Source organism: Mesoplodon mirus, assembly GCF_964341445.2.
Source record: "Mesoplodon mirus genome assembly, chromosome: 2".
NCBI classification, from domain to species: Eukaryota; Metazoa; Chordata; class Mammalia; order Artiodactyla; family Ziphiidae; genus Mesoplodon; species Mesoplodon mirus.
This window is the reverse complement of record NC_138977.1, coordinates 60,848,114-60,867,609: the sequence shown is the minus strand read 5'-3', so window position 1 is coordinate 60,867,609 and position 19,496 is coordinate 60,848,114. Positions and strand designations below refer to the sequence as shown.

Sequence of the window (19,496 nt, the reverse complement as noted above, 5' to 3'; positions counted from 1 at the left end):
CTTGAGCTCTTGCCCCACATTCAAAAGTAACATGTCTTAAGTGTCTTCAATGTGTCAGGCATCATCCAAGGCACTTTCATCTGAAGTACTGCTTTTTTTGTTTTGTTTTGGCCGCGTTGCACAGCATGCGGAATCTTAGTTCCCTGACCAGGGATCAAACCCGTGCCCCCTGTAGTGGAAGCACAGAGTCTTAACCTCTGGACCACCAGGGAAGTCCCTGCTGATTTTTTATTACTGGCTGGTGGTCAAGTTTGACCTCATATTTGATACCTTACCTTTTTGCTTATTCTGCTTCCAGTTAAAGGGACCACCAAATAAAAGTGGACATTATTGATGAATTTTACTAAATTGCAGGACTCTTAGTATCACTTATGGTAATTTTTTTTTCTACCCCAGGAACAAGAATCCTGAACTTTTTTATCCTGTATTGGGAAATGTATGCATTACTAACTAAAGTGTTTGAAATAGTTGAGAGGTATACTATACAGTTTAAAATATACAGTTTAAAAGTCAGTGAAGGGCCTCCCTGGTGGCGCAGTGGTTGAGAGTCCGCCTGCCGATGCAGGGGATACGGGTTCGTGCCCCGGTCTGGGAGGATCCCATATGCCGCGGAGCGGCTGGGCCCGTGAGCCATGGCCGCTGGGCCTGCGCATCCGGAGCCTGTGCTCCGCAACGGGAGAGGCCACAACAGTGAGAGGCCCGCATACCGCAAAAAAAAAAAAAAAAAAAAAAAAAAAAAGTCAGTGAAGAAGGGCACCGTTTTAGTTATAAATAAGATTCATTTCTTTCTCAAATCTTCCCCTCAGCCTACATTTATTTTTAAAATGTTTCTGGTTTAGGGGAACTTGACTTTCCTAGTTGAAACAGAAACTTTAAACATTGAGTTTAACTTCAATTGTGAATCCAATTTAAATCTTTTTTTATAAATGGATTAAAACCATATTTATTCTTAAACTTTGTATCTCAGATATAGAGGTAGCATGTATTGGACCTCCAAAATTAAGAAAAACATTTAAAAGATAATTGAAAAATATCGCTTTCTGGTGCTAGGGAATAGAGAGGGGTAAATATATGAGAATTATTTACCTTGTTATTTAGTTTGCCTCTAAAAATATTAACAACAAGGTTGATGAGAGAAACTATATTAATTAGGACTCTGGCTTAAACAGAAATCCAACTCATACTAGCCCATAATGGAATTTATTTAAGTATTGTGGGGATAGGGAGTTGTCTTAACAACAGAGGTCAGGAGTGTGATTAAACTTCAAGAATAACTGGAACATGAGAATGCTTTTTTCTTTCTCTTGTCTGTCTTCTCTGCGTTATTTGCTTCATTTTAAAACCTTTCCAGATAAGCTTCATTCCTTGGTCCCTAACTTCTCCTGAGCTTTATTTATAAAATAGTTGAGGCATTCAAAGGGTGCCTGCCACTTCTTTCTCAGTTTCATTTTTAAATTTTCCAGCAAAGAACTTTGAATGGCTACTTAGTCAGGGAGAAGTATCATGCTATATAACATGACTGGTAAAACTATGGGGATGAATTGAAGATAGACTGGGGGAGTAAAAAAAGGTAGAAGGGGGCAGTTTCCAGAAGAAAGAGTAGGGGTGGTTGAGGTGCCATATAGGGAAAAACAGGTATGTGTTTTTGAAATGATCTTATCTTCAGATTACTTCTGACAGGGAAGACTTTGAACTTTGGAAGAACCTCCAAAAGAAAGCCTATGTAGCACTTTCAGTTAAGAGCAATATCTTGATTTAGAGGTTCTTTTCAACTAAATCCTGAACTGTTTTTCCACTGGAATGATGCCAAAGACTGGGTTCACTGCTCAGTTACAGAAAGTTGTGGCAAAGAGGCTAGTATGATTTCTGAGGGTTTTTGTTGTTGTTGTTTTTAATAACAACTCTTTATTTATTTATTTATTTTTGGCTGTGTTGGGTCTTCATTGCTGCACGCTGGCTTTCTCTAGTTGCGGCGAGCGGGGGCTACTCTTCATTGCAGTGCACAGCTTCTTACTGTGGTGGCTTCTCTTGTTGTGGAGCATGGGCTCTAGGCGCACGGGCTTCAGTAGTTGCAGCACACAGGTTCAGTAGTTGTGGCTCGCGGGCTCTAGAGCACAGGCTCAGTAGTTGTGGCGCATGGGCTTAGTTGCTCTGTGACATGTGGGATCTTCCCGGACCAGGGATCGAACCCGTGTCCCCTGAATTGGCAGGCGGATTCTCAACCACTGCGCCACCAGGGAAGCCCTGATTTCTGAGTTTTTGATCAAAAGTTTGCTAATACCATTAAAGCACTCGTCCATCGTATTTTTTTTTTTTTTTTTAATGCTTGGTTTATTTATTTATTTATTTATTTATTTATGGCTGTGTTGGGTCTTCATTTCTGTGCGAAGGCTTTCTCTAGTTGTGGCAAGTGGGGGCCACTCTTCATCGCGGTGCGCGGGCCTCTCACTATCGCGGCCTCTCTTGTTGTGGAGCACAGGCTCCAGACGCGCAGGCTCAGTAGTTGTGGCTCACGGGCCTAGTTGCTCCGTGGCATGTGGGATCTTCCCAGACCAGGGCTCGAACCCGTGTTCCCTGCATTAGCAGGCAAATTCTCAATCACTGCGCCACCAGGGAAGCCCCGTCCATCGTATTTTAAGTGTGTACTAGAGATGCATCTCACTCTCTTTGGGAGCAGAAGTATGACTAGAATTCATAGAGTTAAAACAAATGGCAATTACAGAGGGATAATAGGGAAGAACAGAAACATAACTAGTTCTATTAGTAATCACTCTTAGTTGTCTTGGAAAATTCATCCTGCTTATATGGTAGAGACATGCTGTCTTGATGTATATACTACATTGCAGTGGCCTGAATTAGAAGCCTGAATGTGTGTTGGTCTTTTGTGTTGACCAAAAACTGTCAGAAAGATTAAAGTCTAACACAGATGTCAGGAAAACCAACAGTTGAATATGGAATTTGTATGAGGAAAAATAAACTTAAAGCTGGAGCCCTCTAAAAAGGTTTGGAACAGTTGTGGAAGGTGTGGAGAGACTGACTGTTAGAAGGAGCCCTGTGGAAAATTTTTTTGTGTCAGAGAAAGTTTAGATTAGAATAACAAGCATTTTTTAGTCCACCTTATTAATTTTTGAGTGATTTGTCTAGGAAAGACAAACTTTTAAATGTTGCAACTTTTCTCTTGGAAGGAAAAAGTTAGACCAAAAGGCTAATAGAATTATTTGCCAGATGCCCTGTTCTAGTAATCCACTGAATAACTTGAACATACAGTTCAGTGAATCCTGATAACTCAAAGTCGTAAACATTTAGAATGTAGCAGAACTGTTTTAAAATCTGTTCCCAGGTTTGATTGATCTGTGAGTATGTGGGACTGGACTTTCCTGGAAGAGAAGGACTGTAGGAAAGTTTTAGATAAATAGTACACTTTGCAATTTATTTTTGTCCAGCTCTACCTGAGAATATGTTTCCCAGGTTGTTGTTGTTGTTTCCTTACAGTTTTAAAAATATTACATTCATGTATATCAAACATTACATGTAATATACATGTGTTATAAAAATTAGATAAAAAACACTTATGAACCTACCATCTAACCAAGAACCAACATATTATCAGTAATTTATCCATACTGTTTTAGCACTAAATTTTTTATCAGTATAAATTTGTCTTTGTATCTTTGACTCTTCTTTGGCTTTGTTTTCTTTCCCCTTTCCTCCCCTCTCTCCCTTTCTTTCATCAGGTCCTCTCAGGGATCTGAGATTTACCTTTCTTTTAAAGGAGATTGCATCCTCTTTAACCCATTTAAATTCTATTTCAAGCTTGTTTGAGGGTTTAGAAAGAAGGTGTCTTACTTTTTTTTAAATTAATTTTTATTGGAGTATAGTTGCTTTACAGTGTTGTGTTAGCTTCTACTGCACAGTATATCTTACTATTTTTAATAAAACCCTAATGTCTTTTGGGATGCTTTACTCTTAGTTGCATATAATGATTTGCTTTGCAAGCTGGTAACTGAATGAAGGTGGTAATAAATGGAAGTGAGACATCATAAGTAAAGAAACCATTATGTTTTAAAAACCTGTGATTGATAAAGATGTGCTTGCCTATTAACATGTCACTTCAGGTTTCTGAAAGAATGTGGATTAGACATAGTATTAAAACAGATTAGAGGAAGCATTCCCTAGATTAATTAGAAATTCAGTGACAAGTTCCAAAAAATAAGTTGAAGTAAAATGTATTTTAAAGGCAGAGAGCGCCTTTTATGTGATTTCAAGGGATGATTGTATCCTGTGGTTCTCAAAGTGTGGTTCCCAGAGCAGTAGCAGCAGCAGCATCACCTGAGAACTTGCATAAATGATCTATAGGTACCTCAACCTGTAGGTGATCTGATACAGCTAAAGTGTAGAACCACTGCTATATAGGCTACCTTCATTTTTATTAACCAGCTTACGTTGGCATGGTAATTTGGAGTAATGCTGTGAGGGTCTGAACTTTCTATTGCAAGTGACAGAAATCCATCATGAACTAGTTTAAGACAAAGGGAATCTACAGGCTCCCTTAGCTGAGTTGGAAGATTATTGGGATAGCTCACAGATTCAAAGCAGTAATTGTAATAATCAGGACTGTGGAGCTTGTAAAGCTGTTTGTCTCTGCATAACTTTGTCCTGTTTATAGATTAGGTTACTATCTATCCTTGTCAAGTGGGAAAGATGGTCACAGGCAGCTCCAGATTCACATCCTCTGAACTTAGCAATTCAGAAAGAGCTGCTTTTTACCATTTCACAAGCCCACTCCTCAACTGTTAGGTTCGTGGGAATGAGAGTCCATGACTGCCTTAGCCTGGGTCATATGTCTATTTTTGGGAGGAAGGAGAATAGAAAAGTATGCTACTCTGACAATGTACAGTAGTTCACTACTTGATATCTGGGTTGCTTTCAAATAAGCTTAACAATCTTTGAAGCAGAGAAATCTAGAGGTTTATAGAGTTAGAAAATGGGACATGCTCAAACGTGTTAGCCACTTTATTGTGTTAGAGTGTAGTTAAGCACTTCATTAAAGGCTTATAGTGCCATAATATGGAAGTTGATGTTTTAGGTTTATTATTTTGTATAGAGTTAATTTTTGTCATTATAAAAGTAAATATAATTCGAGAAATGCAAATCAAAACTACAGTGAGGTACCACCTCACACCGGTCAGAATGGCCATCATTAAAATGTCTACAGGGCTTCCCTTGTGGCACAGTGGTTAAGAATCTGCCTGCTAATGCAGGGGACACGGGTTCGAGCCCTGATCTGGGAAGATCTCACATGTCACGGAGCAACTAAGCCCGTGCGCCACAACTACTGAGCCTGCGCTCTAAAGCCTGTGAGCCACAACTACTGAGCCCACGTGCCACAACTACTGAAGCCCGCGTACCTAGAGACTGTGCTCTGCAGCAAGAGAAGCCACCGTGGTGAGAAGCCCGTGCACCGCAACAAAGAGTAACCCCCACTCGCCACAACTAGAAAAAGCCTGCATGCAGCAACAAAGACCCAACGTAGCCAAAAATAAATAAAAAGCAAATACATTTTTTTAAAAAAAGGTCTACAAATAACAGATGCTGGAGAGGGTGTGGAGAAAAGGGAACCCTCCTACACTGTTGGTGGGAATGTAAGTTGGTGCAGCTACTATGGAGAACAGTGTGGAGGTTCCTCAGAAAATTAAAAATATTGTAGAATTACCATATGATCCAGCAGTCCCACTCCTGGGCATATACCTGGACAAAACTATAATTAAAAAAGATACATGCACCCCTGAGTTCATAGCAGCACTCTTCACAATAGCTAAGACATGGAAACAACCTAAATGTCCATCAACAGATGAATGGATAAAGAAGATTGGTACATATATACAATGGAATACTACTCAGCCATAAAAAAGAAAGAAATAGGACTCCCCTGGTGGCTCAGTGGTTAAGAATCTGCCTGCCAATTCAGGGGACACGGGTTAGAGCCCTGGTCCGGGAAGATCCCACATGCCGTGGAGCAACCAAGCCCTTGCGCCACAACTACTGAGCCTGCACTTTAGAGCCCATGAGCCACAACTACTGAGCCCACATGCCTAGAGCCCATGCTCTGCAACAAGAGAAGCCACCACAATGAGAAGCCCATGCACTGTGACAAAGAATAGCCCCCGCTCGCCACCGCTAGAGAAAGCCCGCACACAGCAACGAAGACCCAGTGCAGCCAAAAAGAAAGGAAAGAAGGGAGGGAGGAAGGAATGAATTTCTGCTTAAAGAAAAAAAAAAAAACAACAACGAAATAATGCCACTGCAGCAACAAGGATGCAACTAGGGATTATCATACTAAGTGAAGTGCAGTCAAAAAGAGAAAGACAAATACCATATGATGTCACTTATATGTGGAATCTAAAATATGACACAAATGAGCCTATCTACAAAACAGAACACAGACATAGAGAGCAGACTTGTGGTTGCCAAGGGGTAGGGGGCTGGGAGAGGGAAGGACTGGGAGTTTGGGATTAGCAGATGTAAACTATTATATATAGGATGGATAAACAACAAAGTCCTACTGTATAGCATAGGGAACTATATTCAATATTCTGTAATACACCATAATGGAAAAGAATATCACAGAGAGTCTACATACAAGTGAGTCACTTTGCTGTACAGCAGAGATTGGCACAACATTGTAAATCAACTATACTTCAATAAAAAAAAAACCTATTATATGATGAGAAAAAAAAATAAACATGGAGTATAAAAGTAAATATACCCTATGACATCTGGAAAATGCAGAGAAATAGGAAAAAAATCACCTAATGTTCTGCTCTCCAGAGACAACTACATTTTGGTGAATTTCCTCTGCATGTTTTCTTGCATAGTTACGATCACATTATAATGTTAATTTTTTTTGAATTTTATTTTAGTTATTTTTTTATACATCAGGTTCTTATTAGTCATCCATTTTATACACATCAGTGTATACATGTCAATCCCATTCTCCCAATTCATCACACCACCACCACCACCCCTGCCACTTTCCTCCCTTGGTGTCCATACGTTTGTTCTCTACATCTGTGTCTCAGTTTCTGCCCTGCAAACCGGTTCATCTGTACCATTTTTCTAGGTTCCACATATATGCGTTAATATGCGATATTTGTTTTTCTCTTTCTGACTCACTTCACTCTATGACAGTCTCTAGATACATCCATGTCTCTACAAATGACCCAATTTCGTTCCTTTTCATGGCTGAGTAATATTCCATTGTGTATATGTACCACATCTTCTTTATCAATTCGTCTGTGGGCATTTAGGTTGCTTCCATGACCTGGCTATTGTAAATAGTGCTGCAGTGAACATTGAGGTGCATGTGTCTTTTTGAATTATGGTTTTCTCTGGGTATATGCCCAGTAGTGGGATTGCTGGGTCATATGGTAATTCTATTTTTAGTTTTTTAAGAACCTCCATACTGTTCTCCATAGTGCCTGTATCAATTTACATTCCCACCAACTGTGCAAGAGGGTTCCCTTTTCTCCACACCCTCTCCAACATTTGTTGTTTGTAGATTTTCTGATGATGCCCATTCTAACTAGTGTGAGGTGATTGCTTGTTGTAGTTTTGATTTGCATTTCTCTAATAATTAGTGATGTTGAGCAGCTTTTCATGTGCTTCTCGGCCATCTGTATGTCCTCTTCGGAGAAATGTCTATTTAGGTCTTCTGCCCATTTTTTGATTGGGTTGTTTGTTTTTTTAATATTGAGCTGCATGAGCTGTTTATATATTTTGGAGATTAATACTTTGTCCGTTGATTCATTTGCAAATATTTTCTCCCATTCTGAGGGTCATCTTGTCATCTTGTTTGTAGTTTCCTTTGCTTTGCAAAGCTTTTAAGTTTCATTAGGTCCCATTTGTTTATTTTTGTTTTTATTTCCATTACTCTAGGAGGTGGATCAAAAAAGATCTTGCTGTGGTTTATGTCAAAGAGTGTTCTTCCTATGTTTTCCTCTAAGAGTTTTATGGTGTCCAGTCTTCATTTAGGTCTCTAATCCATTTTGAATTTATTTTTGTGTATGGTGTTAGGGAGTGTTCTAATTTCATTCTTTTACATGTAGCTGTCCAGTTTTCCCAGCACCACTTATTGAAGAGACTGTCTTTTCTCTATTGTATATCCTTGCCTCCTTTGTCATAGATTAGTTGACCATAGGTGTGTGGGTTTACCTCTGGGCTTTCTATCCTGTTCCGTTGATCTATGTTTCTGTTTTTGTGCCAGTACCATATTGTCTTGATTACTGTAGCTTTGTAGTATAGTTTAAAGTCAAGGAGTCTGATTTCTCCAGCTCTGTTTTTTTCCCTCAAGACTGCTTTGGCTATTCGGGGTCTTTTGTGTCTCCATACAAATTTTAGGATTTTTTGTTCTAGTTCTGTAAAAAATGCCATTGGTAATTTGATAGGGATTGCATTGAATCTGTAGATTGTTTTGGGTAGTATAGTCATTTTCACAATATTGATTCTTCCAATCCAAGAACATGGTATGTCTCTCTATATATTGGTATAATCTTTAATTTCTTTCATCAGTGTCTTATAGTTTTCTGCATACAGGTCTTTTGTCTCTCTAGGTAGGTTTATTCCTAGGTATTTTATTCTTTTTGTTGCAACAGTAAATGGGAGTGTTTCCTTAATTTCTCTTTCAGATTTTTCATCATTTGTGTATAGGAATGTAAGAGATTTCTGTGCATTAATTTTGTATCCTGCAACTTTACCAAATTCATTGATTAGCTCTAGTAGTTTTCTGGTGGCATCTTTAGGATTCTCTATGTATAGTATCATGTCATCTGCAAACAGTGACAGTTTTACTTCTTTTCCAATTTGTATTCCTTTCATTTCTTTTTCTTCGCTGATTGTTGTGTCTAGGACTTCCAAAACTATGTTGAATAATAGTGGCGAGAGTGGACATCCCTGTCTTGTTCCTGATCTTAGAGGAAATGCTTTCAGTTTTTCACCATTGAGAATGATGTTTGCTGTGGGTTTGTCGTATATGGCCTTTATTATGTTGAGGTAGGTTCCCTCTATACCCACTTTCTGGAAAGTTCTTATCATATATGGGTGTTGAATTTTGTCAAAAGCGTTTTCTGCATCTATTGAGACAATCATATGGTTTTTCTTCTTCAATTTGTTAATATGGTGTATTGCATTGATTGATTTGCATATATTGAAGAATCCTTGCATCCCTGGGATAAATCCCACTTGATCATGGTGTAGGATCCTTTTAATGTGTTGTTGGATTCCGTTTGCTAGTATTTTGTTGAGGATTTTTGCATCTATATTCATCAGTGATATTAGTCTGTAATTTTCTTTTTTTGTATTATCTTTGTCTGGTTTTGGTATCAGGGTGATGGTGGCCTCATAGAATGAGTTTGGGAGTGTTCCTTCCTCTGCAATTTTTTGGAAGAGTTTGAGAAGGATGGATGTTAGCTCTTCTCTAAATGTGTGATAGAATTCACCTGTGAAGCCATCTGGTCCTGGACTTTAGTTTGTTGGAAGATTTTTAATCACAGTTTCAGTTTCATTACTTGTGATTAGTCTGTTCATATTTTCTATTTCTTCCTGGTTCAGTCTTGGAAGGTTATACCTTTCTAAGAATTTGTCTGTTTCTTCCAGCTTGTCCATATTATTGGCATAGAGTTGCTTGTAGTAGTCTCTTAGGATGCTGTATATTTCTGTGGTGTCCGTTGTAACTTCTCTTTTTTCATTTCTAATTTTATTGATTTGAGTCCTCTCCCTCTTTTTCTTGATGAGTGTGGCTAATGGTTTATCAATTTTGTTTATATTCTCAAAGAACCAATTTTAGTTTTATTGACCTGTGCTATTGTTTTCTTTGTTTCTATTTCATTTCTTTCTGTTCTGATCTTTATGATTTCTTTTCCTTCTGCTAAGTTTGGGTTTTGTTTGTTCTTCTTTCTCTAGTTCCTTTAGGTGTAAGATTAGATTGTTTATATGAGATTTTTCTTGTTTCTTGAGGTAGGTTTGTATAGCTATAAACTTCCCTCTTAGAACTGCTTTTGCTGCATCCTGTAGGTTTTGGATTGTCATGTTTTCATTATCATTTGTCTCTGGGTATTTTTTGATTTCCTCTTTGATTTCTACAGTGATCTCTTGGTTATTTAGTAATGTATTGTTTAGCCTCCATGTGTTTGTGTTTTTTATATTTTTTTCCCTGTAATTGATTTCTAATCTCATAGTGTTCTGGTCAGAAAAGATACTTGATATGATTTCAATTTTCTTAAATTTACTGAGGCTTGATTTGTGACTCAAGATGTGATCTATCCTGGAGAATGTTCCATGTACACTTGAGAAGAAAGTGTAATCTGCTGTTTTTGGATGGAATGTCCTATAAATATCAGTTAAATCTATCTGGTCTATTGTGTCGTTCAAAGCTTCTGTTTCCTTATTTATTTTCTGTTTGGATGATCTGTCCATTGGTTTAAGTGAGGTGTTAAAGTCTCCCACTGTTGTTGTGTTACTGTCGATTTCCTCTTTTATAGCTGTTAGCAGTTGCCTTATGTATTGAGGTGCTCCTATGTTGGGTGCATATATATTTATAATTGTTATATCTTCTTCTTGGATTGATCCCTTGATCATTATGTAGTGTCCTTCCTTGTCTCTTGTAACATTCTTTATTTTAAGGTCTATTTTATCTTATATGAGTATTGCTACTCCAGCTTTCTTTTGATTTCCATTGGCACAGAATATCTTTTTCCATCCCCTCACCTTCAGTCTGTATGTGTCCCTAGGTCTGAAGTGGGTCTCTTGTAGACAGCATATTTATGGGTCTTGTTTTTGTATCCATTCAGCAAGCCTGTGTCTTTTGGTTGGAGCATTTAATCCATTCACGTTTAAGATAATTATCGATATGTGTGTTTCTATTACCATTTTCCTAATTGTTTTGGGTTTGTTTTTGTAGGTCCTTTTCTTCTCTTGTGATTCCCATTTAGAGAAATTCCTTTAGCATTTGTTGTAGAGCTGGTTTGGTGGTGCTGAATTCTCTTAGCTTTTGCTTGTCCGTAAAGCTTTCGATTTCTCCATCGAATCTGAATGAGATCCTTGCCGGGTAGAGTAATCTTGGTTGTAGGTTCTTCCCTTTCAGCACTTTAAGTATATCATGCCACTCCCTTCTGGCTTGTAGAGTTTCTGCTGAGAAATCAGCTGTTAACCTTATGGGAGTTCCCTTGTATGTTATTTGTCATTTTTCCCTTGCTGCTTTTAGTAATATTTCTTCGTCTTTAATTTTTGTCAATTTGATTACTATGTGTCTTGGCGTGTTTCTCCTCGGATTTATCCTATATGGGACTCTGTACTTCCTGGACTTGGTTGGCTACATCCTTTCCCACGTTAGGGAAGTTTTTGACTATAATCTCTTCAAATATTTTCTCGGGTCCTTTCTCTCTCTCCTCCTTCTGGGACCCCTATAATGCGAATGTTGTTGCATTTAATGTTGTCCCAGAGGTCTCTTAGGCTGTCTTAATTTCTTTTCATTCTTTTTTCTTTATTCTGTTCCATGGCAGTGAATTCCACCATTCTGTCTTCTAGATCACTTATCCATTTTTCTGCCCCAGTTATTCTGCTCTTGATTCCTTCTAGTGTATTTTTCATTTCAGTTATTGTATTGTTCATCTCTGTTTGTTTGTTCTTTAATTCTTCTAGGTCTTTGTTAAACATTTCTTGTATCTTCTCGATCTTTGCCTACATTTTTTTCCTGAGGTCCTGGATCATCTTCACTATCATTATTCTGAATTCTTTTTCTGGAAGGTTGCCTATTTCCACTTCATTTAGTTGTTTTTCTGCGGTGTTATCTTGTTCCTTCATCTGGTACATAGCCCTCTGCCTTTTCATCTTGTCTATCTTTCTGTGAATGTGGTTTTTTTTCCACAGGCTGCAGGATTGTAGTTCTTGCTTCTACTGTCTGCCCTCTAATGTTAATTTTTTTCTTTTTCGTTTTTTTTTTTTTTTTTTTTTTGGCTGCGTTGGGTCTTCAGTGCTGTGTGTGGGCTTTCTCTAGTTGTGGCATGCGGGGCCTACCCTTCGTTGTGGTGCATGAGCTTCTCATTGCGGTGGCTTCTCTTGTTGCTGAGCACGGGCTCTGTGCACACGGGCTTCAGTAGTTGCAACAAGCGGGCCCTAGAGTGCGCGGGCTTCAGTAGTTGTGGCTTGCAGGCTCTAGAGCGCAGGCTCAGTAGTTGTGGCACGTGGGCTTAGTTGTTCTGCAGCTGGGATCTTCCCAGCCCAGAGATTGAACCCCGTGTCCCCTGTATTGGCAGGTGGATTCTCAACCAGTGGATCACCAGGGAAGTCCCTCTTTGTTTTTGTTTTTGTTTTTGTTTTTGTTTGGCGGTATGCGGACCTCTCACTGTTGTGGCCTCTCCCACTGTGGAGCACAGGCTCCAGACGTGCAGGCTCAGCAGCCATGGCTCATGGGCCTAGCTGCTCCGCAGCATGTGGGATCTTCCCGGACCGGGGCACGAACCCGTGTCCCCTGCATCGGCAGGCGGACTCTCAACCACTGTGCCACTAGGGAAGCCCTCCTCTTTGTTTTGATTAGTATTTATTTATAACTTTCTGTCAGAGTGTAGTAGAAACAATCTCATTCAATACAGATTCCAGCAGGGTTGTATGATGTTTATTTTTTTTCAGTTCATTTTTTTTACAGCAAAATTGTGAGGATGGTACAGAGATGTCCCATGTACTCCCTGCCCCCACACATGCATATTCCCTCACCAGAATGGCATGTTTGTTAAAATTGATGAATCTACATTGACACATCGTAATTGCCCGAAGTCCATAGTTTAACATTACCCCTTTACTCTTGGTGTTGTAAATTCTATGAATTTGAACTAATGTATACTGACACGTATTCATCGTTATGATACTGTAGAATATTTTCACTGCCCTAAAATTCCTCTATGCTCCATCTGTTCATCTGCCCTCCTTCCATCAACCACTGATCTTTTTACTCTCTTCATAGTTTTATTTCTTCCAGAGTGTCATATAGTTGGAATCATGCAGTGTATAGTAGCCTTTTCAGATTGACTTCTTTCACTTAGTAATACACATTTGTTTCCTCCATGTTTTTTTTAATGGCTTGTTAGCTCATTTCTTTTTAGCATTGAATAATATTCTGTTGTCTAGATGTATCACAGTGTATCCATTCACCTACTAAAGGAAATCTTGGTTGCTTCCAAGTTTTGGCTATTATAAATAAAGCTGCTATAAATATACATGTGCAGGGTTTTGTGGGGACATAAATTTTCAACTCCATTGGGTAAATACTAAGGAGCATGATTGCTGGATCATATCATAAGAGTATGTTTAATTTTTTAAGAAATGCCAAACTGTCTTCCAAAGTGGCTGTACCATTTGGTGATCCCACTAGCACTGAATGAGAGTTGATGTTAATTTTTAAATCTTGTTTTTCATTTAAATTTACAAGTAAGGAATATGTTCACTTTAAGTTTCTTGACATATAACACTATCATTAGATATTTTAAATTAAGTTGTTAAATTTGTTTAATTGTTCATTTGATACGCAGAAACTAGCTATCTTATTTCAATTTTTTGTGTCCTTGAATACCAATGAGTGAGTTTTTGTTTTTGTTTTTTGGGGGTTTAGTTAACTATAGTTCCTCTTTGTGGCTTTCTGGGTTCTTAATCCACTTATCTACTAACATCTTAGTAGTTTTCTTACTGATTTGTAGGAGTTCCTTAAATGAGCTCTGTTTTCTTTAGTTTCCTAGTTTGTAGTTAATTTTTTAAAAACATACATAAACCTAAATTATTTTGTGTATTTAATTCTATCTGGCTTTTGATAGGTTGTCTTATCATTTTTAAGTTAAAAAATTCTTCTCTCCTTTCAGAGATCCAGTAACTTTTCCTTTTGTTATTTTTGTTGTTGTTGTTGATTATAACTCTTTATTCCATCTAGAATAAAGCAGTTTTCAAGCTTCTTTTTTGTAATTTCTGTAGGCTAATGGCTCTTGATTCATTGTGAGGTTTAAGGATGATAAAAGATGACAGAAACTTTAGGGACAATATATATTTTAGCAGTGAAAAAAATGGTAAGCTCTTATCTGACAAATGTAAACTTTCTCATCAGAGTTGAACGTTTAGACAACATTTCTGATTAGCCTTCTGTTAGTACAGCAAAAGCATTTGTATTTGCTGGAAATAACATTTATTTATGAAGGAATTATGGCAGAAATCTGTTTAAACAGTGTCTAAACTGTTCAGACAGCCCAGGATTTTGAAAAAGTCTTGTGCTTTGGCAGGAACCCAGGAGAGGAAGTGTCTGCATCTGCTGCATGCTAGAAGCCTTCCCAAAGAGTTACTGTAAAGCAGCCAAGAGAACAGTGTATTTCACTACTGTGTGGTTCTGGAAGTAACTGGAAGTTTGCAGACTTGAGGGAGGAGACTTAGGAGTACTTCCAGGATGTCAGTGTCAGTTTCTGTGGTGACCTATTTTTTTTTTTTTTTGCGATACACAGGCCTCTCACTGTTGTGGCCTCTCCCTTGCGGAGCACAGGCTCCGGACGCGCAGGCTCAGCGGCCATGGCTCACGGGCCCAGCCGCTCCACGGCATGTGGGATCCTCCCGGACTGGGGCACAAACCCATGTCCCATGCATCGGCAGGCGGGTTCCCAACTACTGCACCACCATGGAAGCCCGACCTATTTTTATTGATTCAAGTTAAGGGAAAGTGTTTTGTGTGTGTATGTGTGTAATAGGGAGTTTTCCAATGTGGACTTGAACCTGTTGCTTTAGGAGAAGTCACTTGGGAAGAGTCAGAGGTGCCTGTACAAAAGAGGAATTGGATGACAAGTCAGAATAACCAATGGATGTCTGTTATTGGGGCAAATGGTACTGCACTTGTAATTTATTTTCCTGTAAGGTAGTAAAGGAGAAGGACTTAAAGTCCTTGTATGTTGTGGAGAAGGAGCAAGAGAAGAGTGCTAACAGGGCTTTTGGGAAAGCAGCGTAAAAATCTTTCTGCTGGTTGATAATCTGCATCTGCCATGAAGAATCCATTCCAGAAAAGACAGCACTACGGGGGACAAAGCAAAAAAGACAGAAGGGCTTTGCTGCCAGGTTTTAGAAAAAAATGCCACAACTTTGTACTGGGCTAAGGATTTTTTTCATAGAACACAGTAGATAAGAGAAAAAGCTCAGTATTGGGCCCTTTGAGAGGAATTGCTAGCTTAAATCGACAGGGTTGGTTGGTATTCTTTTTTTTAATTCTGTACAACTTTAAAAAAATAAAACAGCTTTATTGAGATATAATTCATATACCACACTGTTCACCCATGTTCATGCTTGCGTAGTTTTTAGTACTTTCACAGTGTTCTTCAACAATTGATCACTACCGTATATTTTAGAACGTTTTCATCACCCCAGTATCTGCAACTTTTAATTGAACTTATTTTAAAATTTAAGGCCACTGTAGGGAAAAGATGGAACAAGTTAGCAATTTAGAGGATTAATCAAAAGCTCTGAAACCTTTTTTCCCTTTAAGCATATTCTAACGTTTTATTTTATTTTATTTTAAATTTATTTATTTATTTTTGGCTGAGTTGGGTCTTTGTTGCTGTGCGCAAGCTTTCTCTTGTTGTGGCGAGCGGGGGCTACTCTTCGTTGCAGTGTGTGGGCTTCTCACTGCGGTGGCTTCTCTTGTTGCGGAGCATGGGCTCTAGGCGTGTGAGCTTCAGTAGTTGTGGCTCATGGGCTCTAGAGCACAGGCTCAGTAGTTGTGGTGCACGGGCTTAGTTGCTCTGCGGCATGCGGGATCTTCCTGGACCAGGGCTCAAACCCATGTCCCCTGCATTGGCAGGCGGATTCTTAACCACTGCGCCACCAGGGAAGTCCTCCTTTTTTAAAATAATGGCCATATTTCTCTTGTAGGTGTGCGATCCTGTAAAAGTAAGCCTCTGAAGATGATCTGGTGTATTTTAGTTGTAGGGTTTCTACTTCCCCAGTCTTTGGCTGATCCAGGCTTTTTTACTTCAATTGGTAAGTCTTAATTATTTTTTGTTGTTTTTGCATTTAAAAATTTCCATTTTTTAGTGTTTTTAGATCAGTAAAAACAAATACATTGTGTTCCCAGAGACTGAAACATTACTTCAGTCCCTACCCCTCTAAAAGTCTCTCTTGTTTTTAAATTCAATTTTTTTCTTTAGATTATTTTCTCTGATTACAAAAGGAATACATTTTCAGATTAGAAATTTATGAAAATTTAGAAAAGCATGCCAAAGAAAATTCTCTGGTAATGAGTCTACCCAGCAAATCATTTAATGTATATACTTAGTCTTTTATGTTTTCCTATATGCATACTTCATATGTCTTAAAAGAGAAGTTTTCTGTCATCCTGTTGACCAGTTCTACCCTCACATGATCGTGGAGCTAAATAAAACACAAACAAGTATTATAGTTATGAAACCTAATTTTGGGATGTAAAATGATGAGTTCTGTTTTCTCCTTATGAATATCTAAATACGGATATTTGAATTGCAGTTGAGAAGTATACTTTTTGTTAGTGTGATCTTTGTTTATTGAATAAAAATTTAGTTCTAAGTAGTCTCAAAACCACAAAAAGGTGAGAGGGGAGGTAGGGGAGAAGAAACGTTGATCCTTGGAAAGTAAGGTTTTGAAATTAAAAAATAAATTTTTAGATGAAAGACAATTTGTCGATATGGTCCAAGCTTGCAGAATTAAGTAGCTTGAAATTTTGAATTGGAACACATGATTAGAAGAGTTTTCGGCTTTATTTTTATTTATCTGGTTTTAAAAAAAGGAAAAAAAGAAAAATAAAATGATGCTCTCTCCAACATATCTGATTCATGCCAGGTAAGTCCTCTCAGAATGAAGCGTTCTCAATCATTCTTAAATTATTCGAAAATACTTGTTTTGACCAGTATGGGTATTTGATTACTTTCTTCCCTTTTTCTCCTTCTAGGTCAGATGACTGATTTGATCCGTACTGAAAAAGATCTGGTGACTTCCCTGAAAGACTATATTAAGGCAGAAGAGGACAAATTAGAACAAATAAAAAAGTAAGCAAAGTGTTCACTTATTATGACTCTGATTCCACCTTCATGTTTTCTTCGTAGAGCTAAAACATTCTTTGAGTGAAAATGAAAGCCCTCTGTCAGTCTTAAAAGGCCAGTTGAGATGGCTAAAGTAGGAGCACAGAAAACAGAAGTTTGGCCCAGGCTAAGACTTCACTTGAAGAATATGGATTGAGATAAGAATATAAATGGGTATGGGTCATTGACTGACAATTTTTTTCAATGGTTGCTAATATCTTCTATCCTCTTCTAACCTCCCTAATCAAGCCACCTTCTGGAGCAATTTTGCACTGCTATTTATCCTTCAGTCCTATGGTTCCATTCTAGAGATTACAGTGATAAGTATAGTATTATTTAATTGATATAGTTTTTCCTTAAATGCTAATTTATTTATTTAAATTTATTTATTGATTGATTGATTGATTTATGGCTGCATTGGGTCTTTGTTGCTGTGTGCGGGCTTTCTCTTGTAGCGGCGAGTGGGAACTACTGTTCGTTGCATGCGTGGGCTTCTCATTGCAGTGGCTTCTCTTGTTGCAGAGCACAGGCTCTAGGCGTGTGGGCTTCAGTAGCTGTGGCACGTGGGCTCAGTAGTTGTGGCTTGCGGGCTCTAGAGTGCAGGCTCAGTAGTTGTGGTGCACGGGCTTAGTTGCTCTGCGGCATGTGGAAATCTTCCCAGACCAGGGCTCGAACCCATGTACCCTGCTTTGGCAGGCGGATTCTTAACCAATGCGCCACCAGGGAAGTCCTCTAATTTATTTTTAATTGACTCAGGTTCATATTTAATTCTGACTTGAGAGTTCCTAGCCTTTGTTTAGTGAGTAGTTAAGTATTCAGTTTTTTTCTTTAAAAATACAGTTTCTAGATACTGAATATAAAATTAAGCTGTAAGTTTGATTTAAATGAACATGTAACTGAAATTGGATTGGGCTGATTACTTTGTAATAATCAATTATTTGGCTTTAAGGACCTGTAGGGAAATGAATTTTTAGATTCTTACTAGAGGGATCCAATCACAACTTTTACTAAGATAGGTTATGTTTACAGTAACCATTTGGGAGAAACAAAACTAAAAGGTCTTGTAGTTATATTTTGATGTTGCCAAGTTAGATTTTATCTGTAAGAGAATCTTGTTTTTTAAAAATCCTTTGTAGTTTTACTTTTAAAAGGATTTTAAGTATAGTTTTAACTCAAAGCCCTCTAATCTTTTTTGAGTGCTTTACTAGTCTTCTTCCTCATTGAATGTGTATATACTTTATGTAGATTGCACTTATGTCTTACATTTTTAGATGGGCAGAGAAGTTAGATCAGTTAACCAGCACAGCAACAAAAGATCCAGAAGGATTTGTTGGACACCCTGTAAATGCATTTAAGTTAATGAAACGTCTGAACACTGAGTGGAGTGAGTTGGAGAATCTGGTCCTTAAGGATATGTCGGATGGTAAGTCAGATGGTAAGACTAATGAGCCAAAAAAAAGTAAGGCTTTTCTGCTACAACCTGTAGACATGCCAGAAGAAGTGATAAATTCAGTTCCCAGAACATCAGGGTTCAGCCTTGTAACTGAATTATTGCTGAGATCTGTTTTTGACTAGAGTTAATTTAGTCTACATCCTGAATTCTTGATTTTTAAAAAAAGATGAATAAAAAGTGGAAATAAAGATAAAACTTTATTGTTAAAATGTAATTTCTGCTCTTCATTTAACATGGTCCTTTTTGCTTTGAAATCTAAAAAAGTGAATCAATTATTTGGCATACAGCTTCATCTCTGAGGGTAATTGTTTTCATTTTAGGATTACCTTCAGATTTAAAAAATTTTATGGGTAAGTCTTTATCTTCTAATCAATTTTTAATGTACTGGGAGTGATACTAATAAGGAAAAATGTTAGCTGTGTTTTACATAGTACTTTGAAACTTAGGATTGTTTTGCTTAACATAGACAATAAATTTAAAAATTGAGGCTGCAAACAGTAATAATGAATGTCTTTCTAATTGAAACAATAAAATTGTAGTTGGAGTACTGAGATATTTTAGATATTTTAGTAACAGACATGGAAAACTAAGGCTGGAGTTTGATGAAGTAGAGGTATTATGCTTTAGTACGTAGTGTTTATTTGTTGAATGATTGAAGGTGGCAAAAAAAAGAGAGACAGAGAACTGAGCCAACTGTGTAGATAAAGCACTCCAAGGGTGCTTTCAAGTATTTGTGAGCAGTAAACTATTATGCATAGGACAGGAAACCTTGAAAAGAAAAATTAAGGCAAGCACTTGTGAATACTTCTTTGAGATGAGAAGGAAATAGTACCTGTGCTTACTTGTTGTCATATAACACCATGAGAACATTTTTAAGGTCATATATGTATGCGTTTGTATACATATATACATATGCACACATT

General features: G+C 37.9%; 1 protein-coding gene across 3 annotated transcripts in view; it reads left to right on the top strand.

The window, feature by feature from the left end:
• P4HA1 (prolyl 4-hydroxylase subunit alpha 1) overlaps window positions 1-19,496 on the top strand; it is an 84,250-nt gene that overhangs the window by 11,155 nt on the left and 53,599 nt on the right. For all 3 annotated transcript variants that reach the window (XM_082634495.1, XM_082634494.1, XM_082634496.1), the window contains exons 2-4: window positions 15,940-16,047; window positions 16,991-17,087; window positions 18,392-18,543. In XM_082634495.1, the coding sequence (XP_082490621.1) occupies window positions 15,972-16,047; window positions 16,991-17,087; window positions 18,392-18,543 (325 nt within the window). In that variant the 5' untranslated portion in view covers window positions 15,940-15,971. The remainder of the gene's footprint in view (window positions 1-15,939; window positions 16,048-16,990; window positions 17,088-18,391; window positions 18,544-19,496) is intronic.